This window comes from Fragaria vesca, linkage group LG3 (assembly GCF_000184155.1).
Source record: "Fragaria vesca subsp. vesca linkage group LG3, FraVesHawaii_1.0, whole genome shotgun sequence".
NCBI lineage: Eukaryota > Viridiplantae > Streptophyta > Magnoliopsida > Rosales > Rosaceae > Fragaria > Fragaria vesca.
In genome coordinates this window covers 16,542,503-16,562,332 of record NC_020493.1, presented here as the reverse complement: position 1 = coordinate 16,562,332, position 19,830 = coordinate 16,542,503, and the positions used below count along the sequence as shown (strand labels likewise).

General features: G+C 37.5%; 2 protein-coding genes across 2 annotated transcripts; one reads left to right on the top strand and one right to left on the bottom strand.

Annotated features, from left to right (window-relative positions):
• Positions 1 to 5,965: 5,965 nt before the first annotated feature.
• Positions 5,966 to 17,249, top strand: LOC101291409 (myosin-J heavy chain-like). The gene is made up of 23 exons (XM_004294440.1): positions 5,966 to 6,804; positions 7,148 to 7,249; positions 7,355 to 7,498; positions 7,584 to 7,734; positions 7,857 to 7,884; positions 8,050 to 8,218; positions 8,398 to 8,461; positions 8,594 to 8,607; positions 8,696 to 8,780; positions 9,669 to 9,772; positions 9,923 to 10,061; positions 10,643 to 10,758; positions 10,856 to 11,008; positions 11,097 to 11,186; positions 11,344 to 11,421; positions 11,723 to 11,881; positions 12,723 to 12,926; positions 13,309 to 13,514; positions 13,605 to 13,740; positions 13,909 to 14,038; positions 14,252 to 14,334; positions 15,238 to 15,426; positions 16,177 to 17,249. Exons 1-23 carry the CDS (start codon positions 6,400 to 6,402, stop codon positions 16,597 to 16,599), a joined length of 3,372 nt encoding a protein of 1,123 aa, XP_004294488.1. The 5' UTR covers positions 5,966 to 6,399; the 3' UTR covers positions 16,600 to 17,249.
• A 185-nt stretch (positions 17,250 to 17,434) lies between these two features.
• LOC101291702 (chlorophyll a-b binding protein 13, chloroplastic-like) lies at positions 17,435 to 18,869 on the bottom strand. Its single transcript, XM_004294441.1, has 3 exons — positions 18,439 to 18,869; positions 18,174 to 18,335; positions 17,435 to 18,056 (listed from the first exon to the last, which is right to left on the bottom strand). Exons 1-3 carry the CDS (start codon positions 18,544 to 18,546, stop codon positions 17,547 to 17,549), a joined length of 780 nt encoding a protein of 259 aa, XP_004294489.1. The 5' UTR covers positions 18,547 to 18,869; the 3' UTR covers positions 17,435 to 17,546.
• Between the last annotated feature and the right edge of the window lie 961 nt (positions 18,870 to 19,830).

The following is a 19,830-nucleotide window of genomic DNA, read 5'->3' as shown; positions in this document are numbered from 1 at the left end:
TGGTTACCAACCTTCGCTTTTAGGTGCTCGACGTGCATAAAAAGGCATTTAGATTGCTACTAAAAGGAAGTCTGATTGAGAGAGTGGGGATTTTCAATTAGACATCGGTGCTTATTACCCCCGGGTTCTTAGCTAAACTAATCATATTCCAGACAAACTTTTCGGTCAGATTACTATTAGTTCCATTTAGGAAACGATATCTATCATCACCAAAGTCGTGGACTTTCCTTCTTCTTGATTTGGTCGATGATTTAATCTTCTTTTTATGTCATTATTTGTTCAGTCAAATAAGAAGTTACCAACAAATTGGGATTTCGAGAGTTTGGTACCACCACTGGTGAATTAGCTTAACGCTTTTCTTTTTTACCTCACTTTTTCAGCCTTGCAGTGAAAATATTCCATTTCTCATAAAAAGCCGATCTGCATATGGTATGCAATGTTCTTTGTGCAGAAAGCTACGTAGTAGGGGAATAGGTCTTTAACTTTCACTAGAAATCGGCACAACTCATCACCAAAAAAAAAAGTTTGGGGTAACTTTCAATTTTTCGCGATGTTCAATTAGTCTTAGGGTTTAGGGGCGTAAGAAAATTAGAATAGAGTTCGACTCGGCAAACGCCAATTATTGAAAAAGTGTGACACGTAATTTCACCTTCTTTACCACTTAGAGCTTGTTAACCATTTTGCATCATGATTGGATTTGAATCTCAATCATATCATGCTGAAGAACAAGATGCACAATTACGATAGTGTCTAATCGCAAATTTGTCTAGAAAAAGCTTCCTAGCAAATCAATCCATTTCGAATGAAAATTAACTATATATAACCACGATCCTCAATTATTAAGCCAAACTGTGACAAATGGGGACAGGATTGAATTGAAATGCATGAATGATTTGAGAATAAATAGAGAAAGCAACAGACATTAAGGTCCAAAACCCCCCGGGGGTTTAGGTACACAGTGGTGACGGGTGTTTCTCTAGGGCTAAGTTTATAACAAGTTGCTATTTTTCTTTTTCTTTTGGACCTTTCATCTGAATTGGCCTTTGGCGCTTCTAATTAGTAGGAGGCCACGTTTCCGTTAAATGATTAATGTTTCTCCAATTACTTGTGAGATCATGGATGCATGACTTTTTGGTAACTTCATGTGTCTATTCTCTTGAATCTCTTCTATGGATGCTAGTCAATTGATTTCATGACATTATTAAGCTCTTCTGGATTTTAATGGTAGCATTGCATGTTGTTCCCTTAGCTTTTTTTCATTCCACACTGAACTAGTGCTTAGGGCTAGTTTGGTATTGTTATGAATTTAAAAAAAGGTGTGTCTATTGTCACCCTCACAAATCATTTCGCTCACCTCATACGTTGTTCATTTATTGAAAGACCAAAATACCCTGATGTAAAATTATAGAAATAGGCAATAAGTTGTTACAAATTACAAAAAAAAATTTCTTTTTTTATCCTTTTGTTTTAGATGAACTCGTATTTCATAAACTTTAACCCATAATTTATCATATTCGGTCGTTATATAGAGTCTGAAGACGGTATTCAACCTGATCGAATATGAGATGAACTGTTTGTATTTTTTTTTTATTTTTTATTTTTTATGCTTCATCTATCTCATGTCGATTTTTTATATGTATATTTTTTATTCCTACAATGACGAAGCTGGTAGGGGCCAAGAGGGACCATGCACCCCTTATGATTTCTACTCTATGTTATAATTGTGGGCACCCCCCTCTGCTAACTCTAGTCTTCCAAAAGCTTTTCTAATTGTTACCCAAGATTAATATACTACAACGTACATTACCTAATTAGTTGGAATCCTACATTCCTACTAATACAATACAATTATTTTGGAGTTTTTCTCTTGTTAACTAATGAGTAATGACATAGGTTCTTCACCATACTTGCATATATGATAGATCTTAATTCGTCCGTTTTTCAAAATTTGTCCGGTAAATAATGGCTTTTTAGCCAATTTGCTACCCTAACTTTCACTAAGGTGTCAATTTGCTACCTTATCTTTTTTCTCTACCATTTTCCTACCCTTACTTTCATAATTAGCCGAATTGCTACCTAACAGTCAAATAAACCAATTTCAGTTATCTTTTCCGTCAAGAGCTCAACACCCACTATGCACATGAGGCTATTTTCGTAATTTGCTTCAATTTTTGGGATTGTGAGAGCAGTGGAGTTCGTTCCTTGCACAATACTGGTAATTCCTCTTCTTTCTTCATCACATCTCTCACCTCAACCAAACAAAAATATCAAAAAATCAAAATCAAAGAAACTGTAGAAATTGGGGATTAGGAAGTGGAGACTGCATTTGATAGATCACCATTGTGATCTGCATCTTCATCAAATATCTGCACCTTCATCATTAATTCAACAGATTGGGTACTTTCTCAGATCTGCATCTTCATCTTCTCAGACCAGATTTGCGTTTCATCTTCAGATTGCTTATTCGGTAATCCTCCGCTATACCGATCTCGTACCGGAATTTCGGCATACTAATTCTTCGGTAGTTGACGCCGGTGGTTCGGCAGCAAATTTCGAAAACTAATCAGATATACCTTGCTTTCGGTTGATGAGAATTGGGCTCGGTTGACAACCAAATTCATCCATGGAGGAATACCCCTTCTCTCTCCTTTCCCAATTCGAATAAGCAATCGGAAACCCACATAGCAGCTCGATCTTGTCCGCGTCCTCGTCCTCGTCCTCGTCCGTCCACAGCCGCTCGAAAAGCCTTCTCCATTCTTTGAGCGCCACCAATGGCTTCCGGTCTCATCCATAGATATATCAGTTTTCAGGTAAATCACAAAAATGCCCTCACATAATACACCACTTGACGGAAAACATAACAAAAGATGACTGATTTAACAGTTGGGTAGCAATTCGGTTAATTTGTGAAAATTAGGGTAGGAAAATGGCAGAGAAAAAATGTAGGGTAGCAAATTGACACCCTAATGAAAGTTAGGGTAGCAAATTGGCTAAAAAGCCGTAAATAATTTACTTTGATGATTTTTTTTAGTATGTTATGAATAAATAATTATATATATGTCTTTATATAGTTGACGATATCAATTTTTGTATTGTTACGACGCATTTAAGTGCTTCGAACTTCGGCCCCCTTAAGTAAAATCTTCTGGCTCTGCCATTGCATGTTTAGTCGCTCACTTATATTCGGTTTTCTTTTATTTTTTTATCGGCGTTAGAACTTTTTTCAAGTAATGGTCGTTTGATATTATGTGTGTTTGGCTGAGACTGGTTTTGGTTTTCGGATCGGGCTTGGTTCATTCGTTGAAATTGGAATTCAATCTAGTATGATTTGGATTGTGTGGTCTACGTACGTTCAAGGAGGTGGCAACGTCGGGTTAGTTCTGACCATCGAGTTTATTGGTGCCCAAATGAAAAGTTTCAAGATTGGCAAAAGGAATGAAATAAGACAAATGAAATCTAACTCATGAGATCAACATACCCTTTATTGAACTCAAGATAGCAATGGAAGCAAAGTTGGATTCGTCGATGGAGGAACAACGTTAAGCTAAAAGCAGAGAGAGTTGAGGAGGAAAACAAGTTGAGCTTTCACCGAGCATAACATGTTTGGATATATGGTTGGATCTTGTAATTTGTTGAAGTCAATGAGGGTACACCCACAAATCCGGTTCGATTGGAATTGGTAGCTTTCTGCATGCCACTCAGATTCGTTATATATAAAATTTTCTTTACTTCACGAAATGAGTACAACTAGGAAACCCTAATCACCCTTCCTGGAAAATGTTCATATACGTACAATACAAAAGTTTATGGTACATAGATTTTGTTGAGAACTAAAATCGAGTGAATAATTTTGAGTGATGAATATAAACTTTGAATTTAGTGGGCATAGACGCAGCTTCAAGTCACATTCATAATTTAATTTCAAAATCAAAATGGCTCCATCAGTTTCATCAAACTAGCCGAGGGACCAGAAAATATTTTCCATGTCATTTTCAGGTTGTAGCATCTAATCCAATTCTATTAACATAACCCCGATCCTCAAAGCTATTTTCGAACTTGCCATTCTAGGCTAATGTTGTAATGCGTGTTATTATCACTTGGTCGATAATCGATATTGGACTTCGATCTTGTTGCTGTAAAAGATATCTTTCTTTTACATTGCTTTTTACATTTCTTCTTGTGAAAGTTTGGTCTAGTCAGATGGATCATCCACTTCACCTAAATAGGAAAATGAATCTCTTATATTTACTTGCTATACTTGGTGTAAAAGCTAATTAACATGGAATCTGTAAATTAAAAGCTATTTATACCTCCTTTTTACATTAATATGATTTATACCTCCTTTTTACATTAATATGATTATGAAGCCTTTTTACATTAATATGATTATGAAGCTATATATTTAGGAGATTGAAATTTGCACTCCTGTTTTTACAATCTACATTCTTTTCCTCTTATAGTAAATTTAATATTGTATTTACTCACATGTGTTTTATCTTTTTGTAAAAATTTTAATTAAAAGAAGAAAAAAGGGAGCGTGAATTGTAAAACAAAGAGTGCAAATTTCACTCCCTTGTATTTATACCTCACTAGTCACTACATCATCTGCTGGAGTGACGGGTGTTTGTTTCCATGTTAGGTCTACCATAAATATGAAAATTGATACGAGGTAGATCTCAGTGAGTCACGAGCTTAATGAATTTACTTTTTTGGTTTTCAATAAATAATATATTTTTATTGAAAGAAATATAATTAGGATGTTACTTATAAAATACATATGCGTGTGAGAGTTTTCATGTATTTATGAACTATATAACAAGAGAAAATAATAAGGGCACGTTTTACTTACTTAGAATGAAAATTATCATGAATCGGTATCAATAAGAATTTGTATGAGAATATTTCATTCAATTATACTGTTTACTTACCATAATGAATTAAAACAAGAATGAAACTAATTACACTTGATGTTGTTTACTTACCGTATGAAATCAAAATTGAAACTAATTTGATTACTAAAATACATCTACAAGAGAGGAAGCTAGAATGCAATTTTTTAGGGTTGAGTAATTAAGAAATATTATAATCATGTGAGGATATTTTGAAGAGAAAAAGTTGATCCATAAACTTGATTATGATACCTATCTCCCCCATTGGATATCAGATTAGGGGGTTCATAAGAAAGTGAGACCACCTACACCCAATCCAATATTTTGACATGTTAGTAAACGTCGGAATTCATCCATCCCAGGATCAATTCAGCCACTCTCAATTCCATTCCAGGTTTATACAACATGCCATGAGTGCTATTAGTTGTGAGACTCAAGTGTACTGAGCTATACATTTCTTATTTATGTTACAAAACGTAATCATCGAAAGCGTGTATTCTATGTAAAAGAGTTCATGACGAACTAATAATGTCACTATTACATGTATTTACAACATTCTATTGCATGTACATAACGTCATATATACGTCCTCACCGCGGTAAAGTTTCATGTCCAATACACTTTTATTTTTTTAATAACTGTTCAATCGAGTATGGACAGACACCTAAACCTTGGGTTAAAAATAGAATGCTATTATTGTAAATTCCAGAACACACCCGTCCTAATCCAAAAAAGCTCCATAAATCGCCACATTATGTCCAAGACTTGCTACGTCACATTTTCCTTTATAGTTTGAAAAAATCTCGTTAAAATTATTCCATTATTTTATCCTTATCCGCACCCAAACGGCTCTCTCTGTTAGGTAGCTATTTTTGAACTCCAGCTAGACTTCAAATAATTACTGAAAAAATCAAAGATTCTCAAAAAACAAAACGATCCTTTAAAGCAACAACATAAAACTTATATGAAATAATTAATTTAGTATCCAATAATTATTAGTCAAAAAAGAAGAAAGAAATAAAATAAAGTATATACACGTTTGATCCTCCACCCCAAAACATAGGCTCCAAATTTTTGTTCTATGTTTTCTGAGAGAAACCGAATTACAGAGAAGAAGAAGAAGAAAGAAACTTCTCTTTCTTGCGAGGCTGTTTTTCTCTAACAAACTTAACCTCCTCCCTCCCTTGTTCTTCCTTCTTTCTTCTTCGTAACTTGCGCTTTTTCCAAAACGTAAACCCCTCGATTTCGCCAACCCAGCTTTTCCCACTTAGCTTCTTCTTGATTTCTGCCAAGAAAGAAATTAACGCATTTCTTTAGCGCAGAATCGGAGATTGAGCTTCGGTGGATTTGAAATTCAGGGGTTTTTGTTCTCTGCATGCCGGATTTTTGAAGGATTCGTGAGGCGGATTTGAGTGCTTTTTGATTCCTAGGGTTTTTGGTTCCGTAATGCGGGGTTAGAATCGGCTCGGATTTCGAGAAATTGAGAAATTGAGGCTTGGTATCGGCGAAGATGATGGTATCGGCGTCGCCGTCGATGGTGGCGAGGAGCTCCTTGGAGGAAATGCTGGATTCGCTGCGGCGGAGAGACGAGGCCGAGAAGCCTAAGGAGGTGCCGCCGGCATTGCCTTCCCGGCCGACTTCCAAGGCCCGGCTGCCGTCGGCGCGGCGCTCCTTGCCGAATGATTTCAGCGTGGAGAAGCTGGACAAGTCGCCGGAGTGGGCCCCCAGCCCTAGTGTGAACAAGAGGAAGGAGAGGGATTCGGTGGGGGGCAAGAGGTGTAATTTTGGGGTCAAGAGGACGGAGAAGGACGTGGACTCGCCGTACATTGCGTCGGAGGAGGAGGAGGAGCTTCCGAGCCGGCAGAAGGTGGCTAAGTCCGATTGTGATGATAACGTTGGTTATTTCATTAAGAAGGTAATTTTATAGAGCTTAGTTACTGATCTTTGTTAGTTTTCGGGTTTTCGCTAGTGTAAATTTTTACAGTGTTGTTTGGAGTATGATGATCTAAAGAACATTAGTTAAAAACAAAACTTTACATTAGAGTTTTGGGTGTTGGAGTAAATAAAGAGTGGAAGTTTTTCTGTTAATGGATGTTTGGTGATGGGCATACCGCACCATGTTTTCTGTTAATGGATGCTCATTTGGTGATTTAGATCTGAAATCTGCATTGAATTTGTCATTGTTTTAAATTGTGCATGTATTTTGTCAAAGTCTAGGGATTTTGTTTGTGAAAATCTGAATTGATGTTTTGTCTCAGAAACTTAAGGTTTGGTGTCGGCTTCCTACTGGACTATGGGAGTGTGGAACAATTCAATCAACGTCCGGGGATGTGGCATTTGTGTCGGTCTCTGATGGAAATGTAAGTTACCTCTACCTCGTTTAAATTGTTGTGCACTAATATAAGCTTGTTGTACAACTGTAGAAACTTAAGTCCGTGGGTTTGTATGCCCTTGTTGTGTTTCAGGTAATCAAAGTGCCCAGAGCTGAGCTCCTACCAGCAAACCCAGATGTTCTGGAAGGTGTGGATGATCTTGTACAGCTAAGCTTTTTAAATGACCCTTCGGTTCTTTGCAATCTTCAGTCTAGATATTCTCAGGACTTGATTTATGTAAGTTTTTCCTGTTGCTCATACTTCCCCATCATCTTCATGTATCCTTCTACTCTCCTTACGGTTTTTGCTTTTCTTTATGTAGAGCAAAGCAGGGCCAGTTTTGATTGCAATGAATCCTTTCAAAGATGTCCAAAATTGTGGAGATGATTTTGTCACAGCCTATAGGAAGAAACTAGTAGACAAACCTCATGTTTACGCAGTAGCAGATGCTGCTTATAATGAGATGATGAGAGGTGCATAACATCAATTTTATGTACCTGTTTTGTGTTTAGTAGTTACGTTATCTTGTGGCATCCTTTACCCTGTGTCTAACATTTTTTTTTGTCCTTTCCTTGCTATAAATTTTATTTTGCAGATGATGTAAATCAGTCCATAATCATAAGGTTAGGCTCTATTCGATTTAGTTTTCAGTGTACTTGGAGATTCTTATGGATATTAATTTCCATTCGCGTGTGTTGTGTTATCCTATACTAGAACATGTTGAAATCTGATTTTTAAATCAGATATTAGTTTGCAATATAGAGTCATATAAGTTTTTTCTCTTGCAGTGGGGAAACTGGAGCTGGGAAAACTGAGACAGCAAAAATTGCAATGCAATACTTGGCTGCTCTTGGTGGTGGGAGTTGTGGCATGGAACATTCAATCCTTCAGGCCAACTGTATACTGGAAGCATTTGGAAATGCAAAAACATCCAGAAATGATAACGCTAGCCGATTTGTAAGTTCATGTATATCTTTTGTTGTTGCGGAACTGAGTCATAAATTTATTGTGCTTTTAGAATTACAATCGGAACTTGGTTGTTAATTTATTGATAATAGCCATCCTCTTTCTCCCTATTTTATATATATGATCTGAAGGAATGCAGTTTGGGTTACATTATTTCCAATTCACTGCAGGGGAAGTTGCTTGAAATTCATTTTAGCTCAGTGGGAAAAATATGTGGTGCTGAAATCCAAACCTGTAAGCTTTTTAGTTTGAATACATTGCTGTTTGGTATGCTGTTACCTGATTATAATTTCATTAACACTACTGACTTTATTTCACCACCTCATGTACATGTGGACACCATTGGTCTATCTTCATTCTGGGCAGTGTTTCTAGAAAAGGTAGTTAATTTGCCCTGTATTAACTCAAGCTGGTAGTTTCATAGTTTTAATGTGCGTTCTCTTATATTATATTGTGTCATGTTTGCAGTCAAGAGTGGCTCGACTAGAAAATGGTGAGAGGTCGTACCACATCTTTTATCAACTTTGTGCTGGTGCTCCATCAATGCTTAAAGGTAGGGTTGCTTTTTTTAATTATTGTGTTCTACCATCTAAGTAGTTTTGGATGTTATATAATAATTCCCCTACTTAGTTTGCCTATCTCAGCATCTGTGGCAAAATACTGCGTCCGTAACTATTTTCTGACCAATCCCTTCAACTTTGTTCTATTTATGAAACCCAGAAACACCACAACCCTGATCGGTGTTGGATACTGGATAGTTAAGTGGAACAGGTTATTAAACAGTTGTGGGCTATTTTTATTTTTGCTTATTCTGTACATTTACATTGTTGACCATGACTAAGAAATATGGTCTCTTAGTGTTAATATATACATATATATATATATGTATATATATATATTATTTCTTAATGAAATATGTCAAATTATTAATATGTATTATTTCTGGGTAAAGAAAAACTATCTCAGCCTTAGCTTATGAGGTGGGGTTGGGAAGCATGAATCTTATATTTCGTCCTCTATTTAGTCCTCCTCATGTAAGCATGAAAAGAACACTTGCTCTATGGTAGTACTATGAGAAGTTAGAGTGCCATGTATGTTTGATGAATCAAAACAGCTGGACAAAAACCAACAAGCCTTGATTTTGGGATGTAAATTTGTTCCCAGGGTTAAGTAGTTGGGTATTAGTAGTAGCCTCAAGGTGACTTTTTCTAGTCTTTGTAATTGTTTCTTGCAACTTGCTGCATGTGGTGATTTAGCAATCATCTTCTATGACCTTTTTTCTGTTTCATATCCAAGTTTATTTGGGTTCATATAGTTTTATGACAAACAAACACCATATCTATATATCAGATCCTCCAACAGTGGTGTCTATTCTACTATCAACATCGTCCATGCATGTCAATTTGTAAAGATACTAATAACATGATGCTTTTGGTTGCAGAGAGGCTGAATCTGAAAATGGCTGGGGATTACAAGTATCTTAGTCAAAGTGGTTGCTTAGCAATTGATGGTGTAGATGATGCTCAGAAGTTTCATATGCTCATGGTAATTATAGGCAGTTGCTATCAGTGCCAAGAAAAAAGAGAATGTCACAATCACCGTTTATGCAGAGTCAATATCTCGTTTTCTTTTATTTGTTTTTACAACTGAAGTGTGACTTACCCCTTTGTTTTCTTGTTTTTCCCATCCCCATAGGATGCATTTGCTTCTCTTCGAATTAGTATAGAAGATCAAGAAGAGGTGTTTTCTCTGCTGGCTGCTGTGTTATGGCTCGGAAACATATCATTTCAAGTAATGGACGATGAAGATCATGTGGAAGTGTTGGCTGATGAAGGTAAGATATAATTAGCCTCGCAATCATTTTATGGGATATCTTTCATGATGCTGGTTCTGATGCGGTTGCCTTGCTTGCTTTGGATTTTCTGGTGATAGTATAACTAGAAATGCAAGGTTTTCTGTTGGGTTATAAGAAATGCTAGGATAGGCAGTTTTAGGCCCAAAATCTACATTTTGATTGAGCAGTGATAGAATGATGGGTACATAGTTATGGAGTCTATGGGTTTAATGCGCCTATAGCAATCTTAAGCTTTGGGCTTTTTGACTCCATAGAGCAAATAGCCCAATTCGAAAAAGTAATCCAGAAAGAGAAGCTTACAAATAATGGGGCCTTTCTTTTTTGTCACAAGTAATGGGATTTCTGAGGATTACATCTAAACTTCAGTATCAATAGAGAGGCTTAAATTATGTTTTCACACTGTTAGTAGTGCTTTCCCTAGTGTCTGATTTTCATTCTGGGATACAACCTCTGCTGTGACGTCCAATATATATTACCAAGGGAACTGATTAGGTAACTGATTAGGTAACTACTAGATGTTTTCATATACATAACTTCTCTTTGATTTTTCATCTCTGCAGCTATAATCACTGCTTCCAGGCTAATGGGATGTAGCACCCAGGAGTTGATGCTTGCTTTATCCACCCATGACAATGCTGTCGAGGATTGTGTTGATTACAGATTGACTTTGCAGCAGGTTAGTTGAGTACTGAACAATTTGTCTTCCATCCCTGACAGCTTCTAAAAGCACCATTTCTGTATAATAAGGAGCTTATTTATTCTTTACTTTTCAGGCCACTGGTGCAAGGGATGCGTTAGCAAGTTTTATCTATGTGAGCTTGTTTGACTGGCTTGTAGAATACATTAACAAGTCTCTTCAAGTGGGAAGATGCTGTACTGGGAGATCCATCAATATACTTGATATATACGGGTTTGAGTCACTACAGGTATAAAGTTATAAAAAAATTAATTTGATTTTTCTTGTTATTTTTGAATGTGTTCTGTATTTACGGATCTTAATTCCTCACTTTTCAGAAGAACAGCTTTGAACAGATGTGTACTAATTATGCAAATGAGAGGCTGCAACAACATTTCAATCGCCATTTATTAAAGCTTGAACAGGAGGTGAGCATCTCAGATGGGAATAGATTGGGGATTGCTTGCTGTATTGATTCTGTAATTTACAGCAAATGGGCATCTCTTAGTAGAATTATCTTATGAGGCTATTTGCTGGGACCAAAAGTATGGATTGCAATGTCATATTTGTTCCTTTTATTTTCAGGAATGTGAATTGGATGGGGTTGATTGGACTAAAGTAGATTTTGAAGACAACCAAGAGTGCTTGGATCTCTTCGAGAAGGTATTTAAATGATTTAAGCCTTGTACTTCGTTGTCCTACTAACTTTCATAGGGAGTTAGTTAGATGCTTCTATAATGTAGTTTCTTTTGCTTTTTAACTTTTCTCTTGTATAATTTGTAATAATCAGAGCTATCATTAATTATGGTTTCCTTTGTTATACTTGGCGAAAAAATATTTCAGAGTAGCAATAAAACAATTGTCCTGAGTTTTGTAGTATTACTCTCATTATTATATGTTTCTTGTTCAATGACCAAACTCTTTGGTTTGACTGTTAAAAACACTTGATTCTCTGTTTTCACAGAAACCTTTAGGGCTACTATCATTGTTGGAAGAGGAATCAAGCTTCCCAGAGGCAACTGATTTGACCCTTGCCGATAAGTTTAAGCAGCAGTTGAAAGGGAACTCTTGCTTTAAAGCAGAAAGACGTGGATTTTTCAGTATTCATCATCATGCTGGAGAGGTTAGCTTTGCTTGAACACATTGACAAACTTCCACATGTAGGAATGGACGCACATAGATAGTTTAAAGCCTTTCAAAAAAAAAAGAAAAAGTTTAAGTGACTCTGGAGAAGTAAACAAAAACAACCACTGAACTGAAAAGAAAAAATAAAAAAATTACCATGACTACAATATGTAGTAGATTCATATTTCAAATTGTCGAAATTATTTGTACTGAAGCATGCTAATTCAAATTTAAATCTTTGGTTTTCCAAAGTACATGCATGCAATCTTAATTAAAAAAAGAATGCAAAAGAGGGTTTCATGCTGATGAGTACCTGAGCAGGCAGTTGGGCTTACCTGATCAAGGTGCTGGTGGAGATAAATATAATTAGTTTTTTTGTTTGGAGTTCATAGAGCTAAAATGGCATGGGGAATTTTCTTAGGGTTGCCTCCCTGGCCTTTCTTTTTGCTTTTACATGTTTTTGGTGTAAGTGTGTCGTTTGGTATTGGGGAATGGGCCGCATGGCCTTGGTCCTTTCTTTCAAGAGGCATGGTGTCTTGGTTCAAAGTACCTTGTGCCCTTTTGGGAATATTACATACCTGAAAAACGACTGCTCTAGGTTATCTCCCGCTAGACTTCTCTCAATGGCACCTTGAGAACATCTTTGAGACCATTGGTTCTGATTTTTCTTCTCTTAGTTTCCTTCAGTCTTCATCCTACATTGGAATAGGATAGCATGAGGGCTAGAAGAAACACTCATTGTTACTGATTCATGCATGGTTGAGGACCTTTTTAGCCATAAAAGTGAGAATGATTGTCATAAAGCCTACATAGTTTCACTTACATGGATTTTATATCAGGTCCTATATGACACATGTGGCTTCTTGGAAAAGAGCAGAGATTCTTTGTCCTCTGTTACCGTCCAGTTCTTGTCATCATGCAGCAGTCAGCTTCTGCAATTGTTTACCTCCAAAGTGCTTGACCAAATCCAGAAATCAGCTGCTACGTCTTGCCAGATGAATGCATTGGACTCTCCAAAACCAAGTGTTGGTATGAAGTTCAAGGTACTTATGCTTTGCAAATTTTCTGGTGGAAGTGTGAAGCTTTTCCATGTTTATATCAGAAGTCAAAGTTATGAATTTCATGTCAGTAATATGCAACTTTAGGAGATGATTTTTGGATTAGTTTGTGTGCTAAGAAAGTTACAGTATATTGTAAAATATGTAGTAGTGTGCTGAGACAAAACTTTTACTGTTCTTCAATGCTTAAAATATATCATGCTCATGAATAAATGTAGGGCCAATTACTAATGCACCAGTCAAGTTTGGATTATTTTGTGTGCTAAGAAAGTTGCAGTATATTGTAAAATATGTAGTAGTGTGCTGAGTCAACTTTTACTGTTCTTCAACGCTTAAAATATATCATGCTGTTCATTAATGTTTGTAGGGCCAATTATTCAAACTAATGCACCAGTTGGAGGATAGTAGACCTCACTTTGTTCTCTGCATAAAGCCAAATAGTAAGCAGCTTCCCGGCGTGTATGAAGCAGAACTTGTTTTACAACAGCTCAGATGTTTCGGAGTTTCAGAGGTTGTTAGGATATCACGATCCGGATACCCCACTAGAATGACACATCAAGATTTTGCAGGAAGGTTGGTATAAATAAAATGCTGGGTTACCCTTTTCGTTTTTACTTATTTTCTAGACTGCTGAGCTATCTTTTCTTATGTGCCATATTTTAGGTATGGATTCCTGCTTTCAGAGGCCACTGTTGCTAAGGACCCATTAAGTCTATCCATCGCCGTTCTACAACAGTTCAGTTTCCTCCCTGAAATGTATCAAATAGGCTACACGAAAGTGTATCTTCGAACAGGGCAGGTAAGCATTTATCCTGGTTTCTTTTCCTTTTAGCTTAACGTAATGGATTCTCTGGCTGGCTATATGCTCATGAATTCCTATTTTATTGAGCATTTGAGTAACATGTATTTTTGTGGTTGATTCAAGTTTATTTCTGCTGCTTTCCATAATGCTGTTGAGTGTTCACAGATTGCTCCATTGGAGGATAAGAGAAATAAAGTTCTCCGAGGAATAATTGGTGTTCAAAAGTATTTCCGTGGTTACTGGGCTCGCCGTCATTTCAATCAAATTAAGCAAGGAACCACAAAATTACGATCAAGTAATGCATACTTATTCTTCTAGTTTAATTTGGTTGAGATTCTTTGAGCTATTATCACTATTATACTAGCATGTTTGATAGGATAATTCTTGCAATTCGGAACATGAATTTGTTGTTGGACTACACTCTTGAATTCGAGGCTGCAACTTGCATTAAGGAACAGACTCTTTGGCTACTGTTCAATTTTCATTTGAATTTACTTTTATGGTGCAGATGTTCCTGGTGAAAATGCTGAAAGGAAAGCTGATACTCCTAAAACTAGACGAAAGTCCAGTAGGAAGATATCTGAAGTGAAGGTACTTCTGAGAGATCCCTTACCTCCTTGCGAAAATATGTTACAATTTGTTCTGCAATTGAATGAAACACTCGATTTTTCCCCCTATTTTTATTGGTTTCTTTGGTTCAGGTTTGGGTTCCTCTCTTTTAAGTTATTGTTTCAACCACTTCATGTCATAATTTTTTGCCTTTAATCAGACAGAAATTTGACTAGTTATCATTTGATAGAAAAAACAATTAGTTTCAAGAATCCTATTGTATAGGACCTTTCCATGCGCTAGTCGTTCTCAATTTCTTTTTTACCCTGTCAATTTTTTTGTTTGTTTTTGTTTTCTTGTGCTTATGTATTTTGAAATGTAGAGCTTTCTTTGGAAAGATTAATGCTAAATGCAGGCAGAAATTACACAGTATTAAATAATATTATTATAATTTTTGGTTGTATTACCCAATCCTTGGTTGATCCCTTTTAACTTTAATCTAAACGGTAATAACCTATCCAGTAGGTATAGTTTTACTTTTCCAAATCCACATAGAACAATATAAATATATCCAGTAGAAGCAAAGCACGTCCACTGGCTTTGATGTTGAGTAGTCAATTTGAAGGGAACGAGACTTCAGTGGTTTTGAGAAGTCTTTGAGAAACATTGCCAATCCTTGATTATGAAATTCAAGATTCCAGCTTATAACTTTGACTAAGGCTCTAAACTACATACTGCCTATATATACATGCCTTCTGCTTTATTTAGTATATTTTCTTTTTATACGGAGATATGTTAAGACTTGGAATTGTGTAATTGCTTTGAATACTCATCGATCCTGGTTGACTTTGCCTTCAACTACATTTGTAAGTTGAAAGCCCACATTGCTATTTTCTTTAAGATCTGAAGCTCTAATTACTCAAGAGGATTATTTGTTTTGAGCAGGACCCGTATTCAGAGTTGGCAGAGTTACAAAGGCGAGTGCTTCAGGCTGAGGCAACTCTGGAGCGTAAGGAAGAGGAAAATGCTGATTTGCAGGAGCAACTACAACAGTTTGAAACAAGATGGTCAGAATACGAGGCAAGGATGAAATCAATGCAAGATGTCTGGCAAAAGCAGATGTCGTCTTTGCAAGTGAGTTTTCTTGTTCTAGGTTGTTGTCAACTTTGGAAACTATGCAAAAACAGCCTTTTACTTGCTTAAAAGGAACCTTCATATAAACCGAGATTGGGGAAAATGGTCCAACTTGTATGGTTGTTGCAATTCATCAAATCATTCTGTTAAACTATCAAGTCTTGCTTTGGCCTGATCAGAACGATGACTGCCATAGCTGCAGTCCTCGAAACAACAATGATGTTGATAAGCTGCCCATTGCATTCTTAATAGATCAAAACCTAAATGCTAAGTGAAGGTTTATGTTTGCTTAGAAGAGAAACAAACTGCCGGTAATGTTATTAAGTTCAGCTTGATGAATTGTTTTGCCCACACCTTAGGCCTGAAATTTTGGGCTCAACATTTAGACATTCTTAGAGGCAGACTTGCATATATTTCACATTCTGTATATTTTTGTCTTAGAGACATTCTTATGTGAAAGTCTTAGAGACATTCTTATGTGAAACTGGTGGTGGGTTTCTTTGGAAAGAATCTGGTGAACCTTGAACTTTGCCTTCTATGCTCCCCAGATATCAAGACCTAGTATTTCAGTTATCCTAGTGAACTTGAACTTTTTGTTAATGTTTATAGTCTCCCTGAAATTCCAGAACTACAAATCTGTATTAAGGCAGAATAGGATCAGAACACCATCAGAAACTGTCAAAATGTTATTTATTGACACCGAAAGGACTACCTTTTATGACTCAAATTTTTTCTCTTAATTATTTGCAGGTGAGTCTTGCTGCAGCCAGAAAGAGTCTTACTGCTAACAATACAGCTGGTCAACCTGGAAGAGTAGATGCGTCTTCACCTCGATATGATTCGGAAGATGCCCTGTCAATGGGATCTCGGACTCCTGGTGCAAGCACACCTATCAATGGGGTAGCGCGTGAGACAAATGGCTCTTTGAGTGCTGTTGGAAATTTGGTGAAGGAATTCGATCAACGGAGACAAACTTTTGATGATGAAGTGAAAGCTCTGATTGAGGTAAAAACTGGCAATACTGATGAAGAACTAAAGAAACTTAAACACCAGTTCGAGTCATGGAAGAAAGAGTACAAGGCAAGATTACGAGAGACAAAGACAAGGCTCAGGCTCCATAGACATGGGCATTCAGATGACGAAAAGAAACGAAGAAAATGGTGGGTTATCTAGATTTAGACTATCATCATTTTGCTATGGACCAAGAGGAGATACTAAGAGGATGACTGGAGAAAATAAATCACTCACTTCCCCCGTTACTCTCCCTGTTCATTATCATGGGCTCTCAGAAGAGGAAAAAGGCGAAGACAATGGTTGGGGAATGACAAGTGCAAGATCATCTAGAATCTTGAATTTGATGATCATAATGGACCAAGAGGGATATACTAAGTGGATGACTGGCGAAAGTAACTCTCATTACTCTCTACTTCTCCTTGTTCAAGAGCTGCTCTGTTTATACATATGGTAGTAGATATTGGTGAATCATGGTGTGGGGTAGTTTAGGGAGAGAAAAATTTGTATATGTACCAAATTTTGGGACTTGGTGGAAACATTGAGAAGCATGTGCATAGCCAATTAGGAAATTAGTGATTTCAGCCGCATATCTCTTCTTTCAATAGTTTAGGTCGCTTGTGTATATTCTGTTGTCATTGTTGTAGTTTGCTGTCATGTAGATCTTGTTACTGATGTGGAAGGAAAATGTTCATGTTTCCCCTTGATGGAGTATGTTTTTGCTCCATTCCACCGGATACATGTACGACTATTAGAGTTATTTGATATGTCTGAATCGTCTAATATATCTTGCAGCATAACTAGTTTCTGCCTGATTGGTTCTATGTTAAAAACTGTACCTAAATGAATGTAGGTTCGTTTATGTGTTGTTTATAGGACTTGGCCCCAGTGTGGTTCTCTGGCCAGTTTCTAATCATAAAATCTACTTTTGTGATTGAATTCATTGAAAATTTCCATGCAGGTTCTTGACCATTATGTTGATCGGAATGTATTGATGTAGGGTGGAAAAAAAATCCGTTAAGGCAACTTGTTAATAAGTACATTCACATAGAGCACTTCATTCGATTACATTCACAGGCACAAGACTAGACACCACCCTCAAGCTCTATTTACGATCCAGGCACAAACTTGGTGGCGTAGACCCAAGCGTTGTTGGCTACAGGGTTGTCAAGATGGTCCAAGAGGTTCTCTAGGGGACCTTTGCCAGTGACAATGGCTTGGACAAAGAAACCAAACATGGAGAACATGGCTAGTCTTCCATTCTTGATCTCCTTCACCTTGAGCTCAGCAAATGTGACAGGGTCATCAGCAAGGCCAAGTGGGTCAAAGTACTGGCCGCCGGGGTACAGATCATTGCCCTCCCCTACTCCGTCGAGGCCGTTGATTCTGAATCCCTCAACAAGTCCCATGAGAAGGACTTGGGAGCCAAGAACTGCTAGGATGCTCTGAGCATGAACAAGGTTGGGGTTGCCCAAATAGTCAAGACCACCCTCTGAAAAGATTTGAGCTCCGGCTTTGAACCAGACTGGTTCTTTGAAGTCCACTCTCACCCATTTCTCAAGTACTTCTGGGGTGATGCACCCGAATGCTCCAAGCATTGCCCATCGCCCGTGGATAACCTAGAGTTGATATGACAAAATTATGTAAAATCATCCTTTGATCATGAGACGAAGAGATAAGAGTGGATGATGAACGACTTAAGGAAAAAAAGAAAAAAAAAGTGGATGATGAAGTACCTCAAGAGCCCTGTTCTTAGCAAAGGCTTCTGGGTCAGCTGACAACCCTGCAGTGTCCCATCCGTAGTCGCCGGGGAATTCTCCGGTCAGGTATGAAGGAGTCTGAGCAGAAAAGGGTCCCAAGTACTTCACTCTGTCTGGTCCATACCACAATTCATTCCCCTATTCATGTCACCAAACAGAATCATTAGCCCAGTTGAATACACACAGACCTAGCATATCACACACATATATAATTCAGAGTTGGAAGCAGGAAGATGCATACCATGGTGTATTTCCCAGGTCCCATAGGAACAACATCCCTAAGAGAGTTGGTGTTTGGTCTAAGAAGAGTGCTGGAGCTAGCAGCGGCTGCCATAAGCATGGAGGACATGACTGTCAAGCTTTAGCTGATAAATTGACCAACTTGTTCTAGCTCTGAGGTGTTGGGAATTGAATGAAGCTTGGAAATGAGTAGAGATTAAAGGGAGGTGTGTGTTTATAATATTGAAGCTATGGGCGGTCGAGAAGGAAGGAAGTAATATTGGTGGGGTTGTGAGGGTTTGAATAAACCAATGAGAAAGCTTCAAAGGATCTCATGCATCTCCAACTCATATCTTTCTATCCACATTTTATCTTTGGCATCAGAAATGCGTACACTTGAAATATTGTGGCGCACAGAGCTGATGGTTGAACCAGTGGTGGCTGTGAATGGATGCCTCAGATATATGGGGCCTTGAATAATATGTGGCCGTGAGAAATATGAGAGCAAAGAGGAAGTTACACTCACTTTTTTATGTAAATATATTGAGAGCAGTGGTGGTTTTCACTTCCACCTTTTCTTCTTCAAACCAAAAAAGAAAAAAGAAAATGCCCGTTTAGTCAAAATAATAAAAATAAATCTATTCCAGTGAAAAAAAAATTAAATAGCCCATTCCAATTATTTTCATTAAAAAGACTGTTTCATCCTTAACTTAATTACCAAATCACGACCACTGCCACTCTCTCATCTCTCCTGTGGCCGATCTGATTTTTTTTCTTCCCTCTCTCTCTCTCTCTCTCTCTCTCTCTCTCTCTCTCTCTCTTACCTACAAACTCCGGCCAATTCCTTCATTGCCGACAAAGACGACGACTACGATCTCCGTGTACCTGGGGAGGACGGCGCCTTTTCGCTCGTGCTATCACCGGTCAAGGACTCCGATCTCGCAATTCGTGAAACCGGTGAGTCGCAATCTGATCTCTCTCCGATCAAGGAGCCTAGCGGGGTGATCACACCGCCTCTAATAAATTTGCAGGTCTGAGGCTACACGTACAGTTCAGTAGATTTTAATCCATCGCTATATGCATGCTTGTTCAATCAGTTTTCTCTTTTATAAAATTAGTACAACATTTTTCTCTTTATAGTCAGCTTATAATCTAATCGGTGACCGTTAGGGTACGTATTATTAGAAGAAAATGAAACGCTCGATCACCATTAGGTTTCTAATTAACGACAACGAGTTTCTAGGGTTTTCCTTAAATAGAAAAAAAAAAACAAAAACAAAAACAAAATCCCCTCCTCTCATAGCAAATTGATTTGAAAGTTATTACATGTTGATCAGCAGAAAAGCACAGAACCAACCGGGCGTGTTCCATACAGATTCACGTTAAAGACTTATTGAAGCAAGTAGAAGACGTA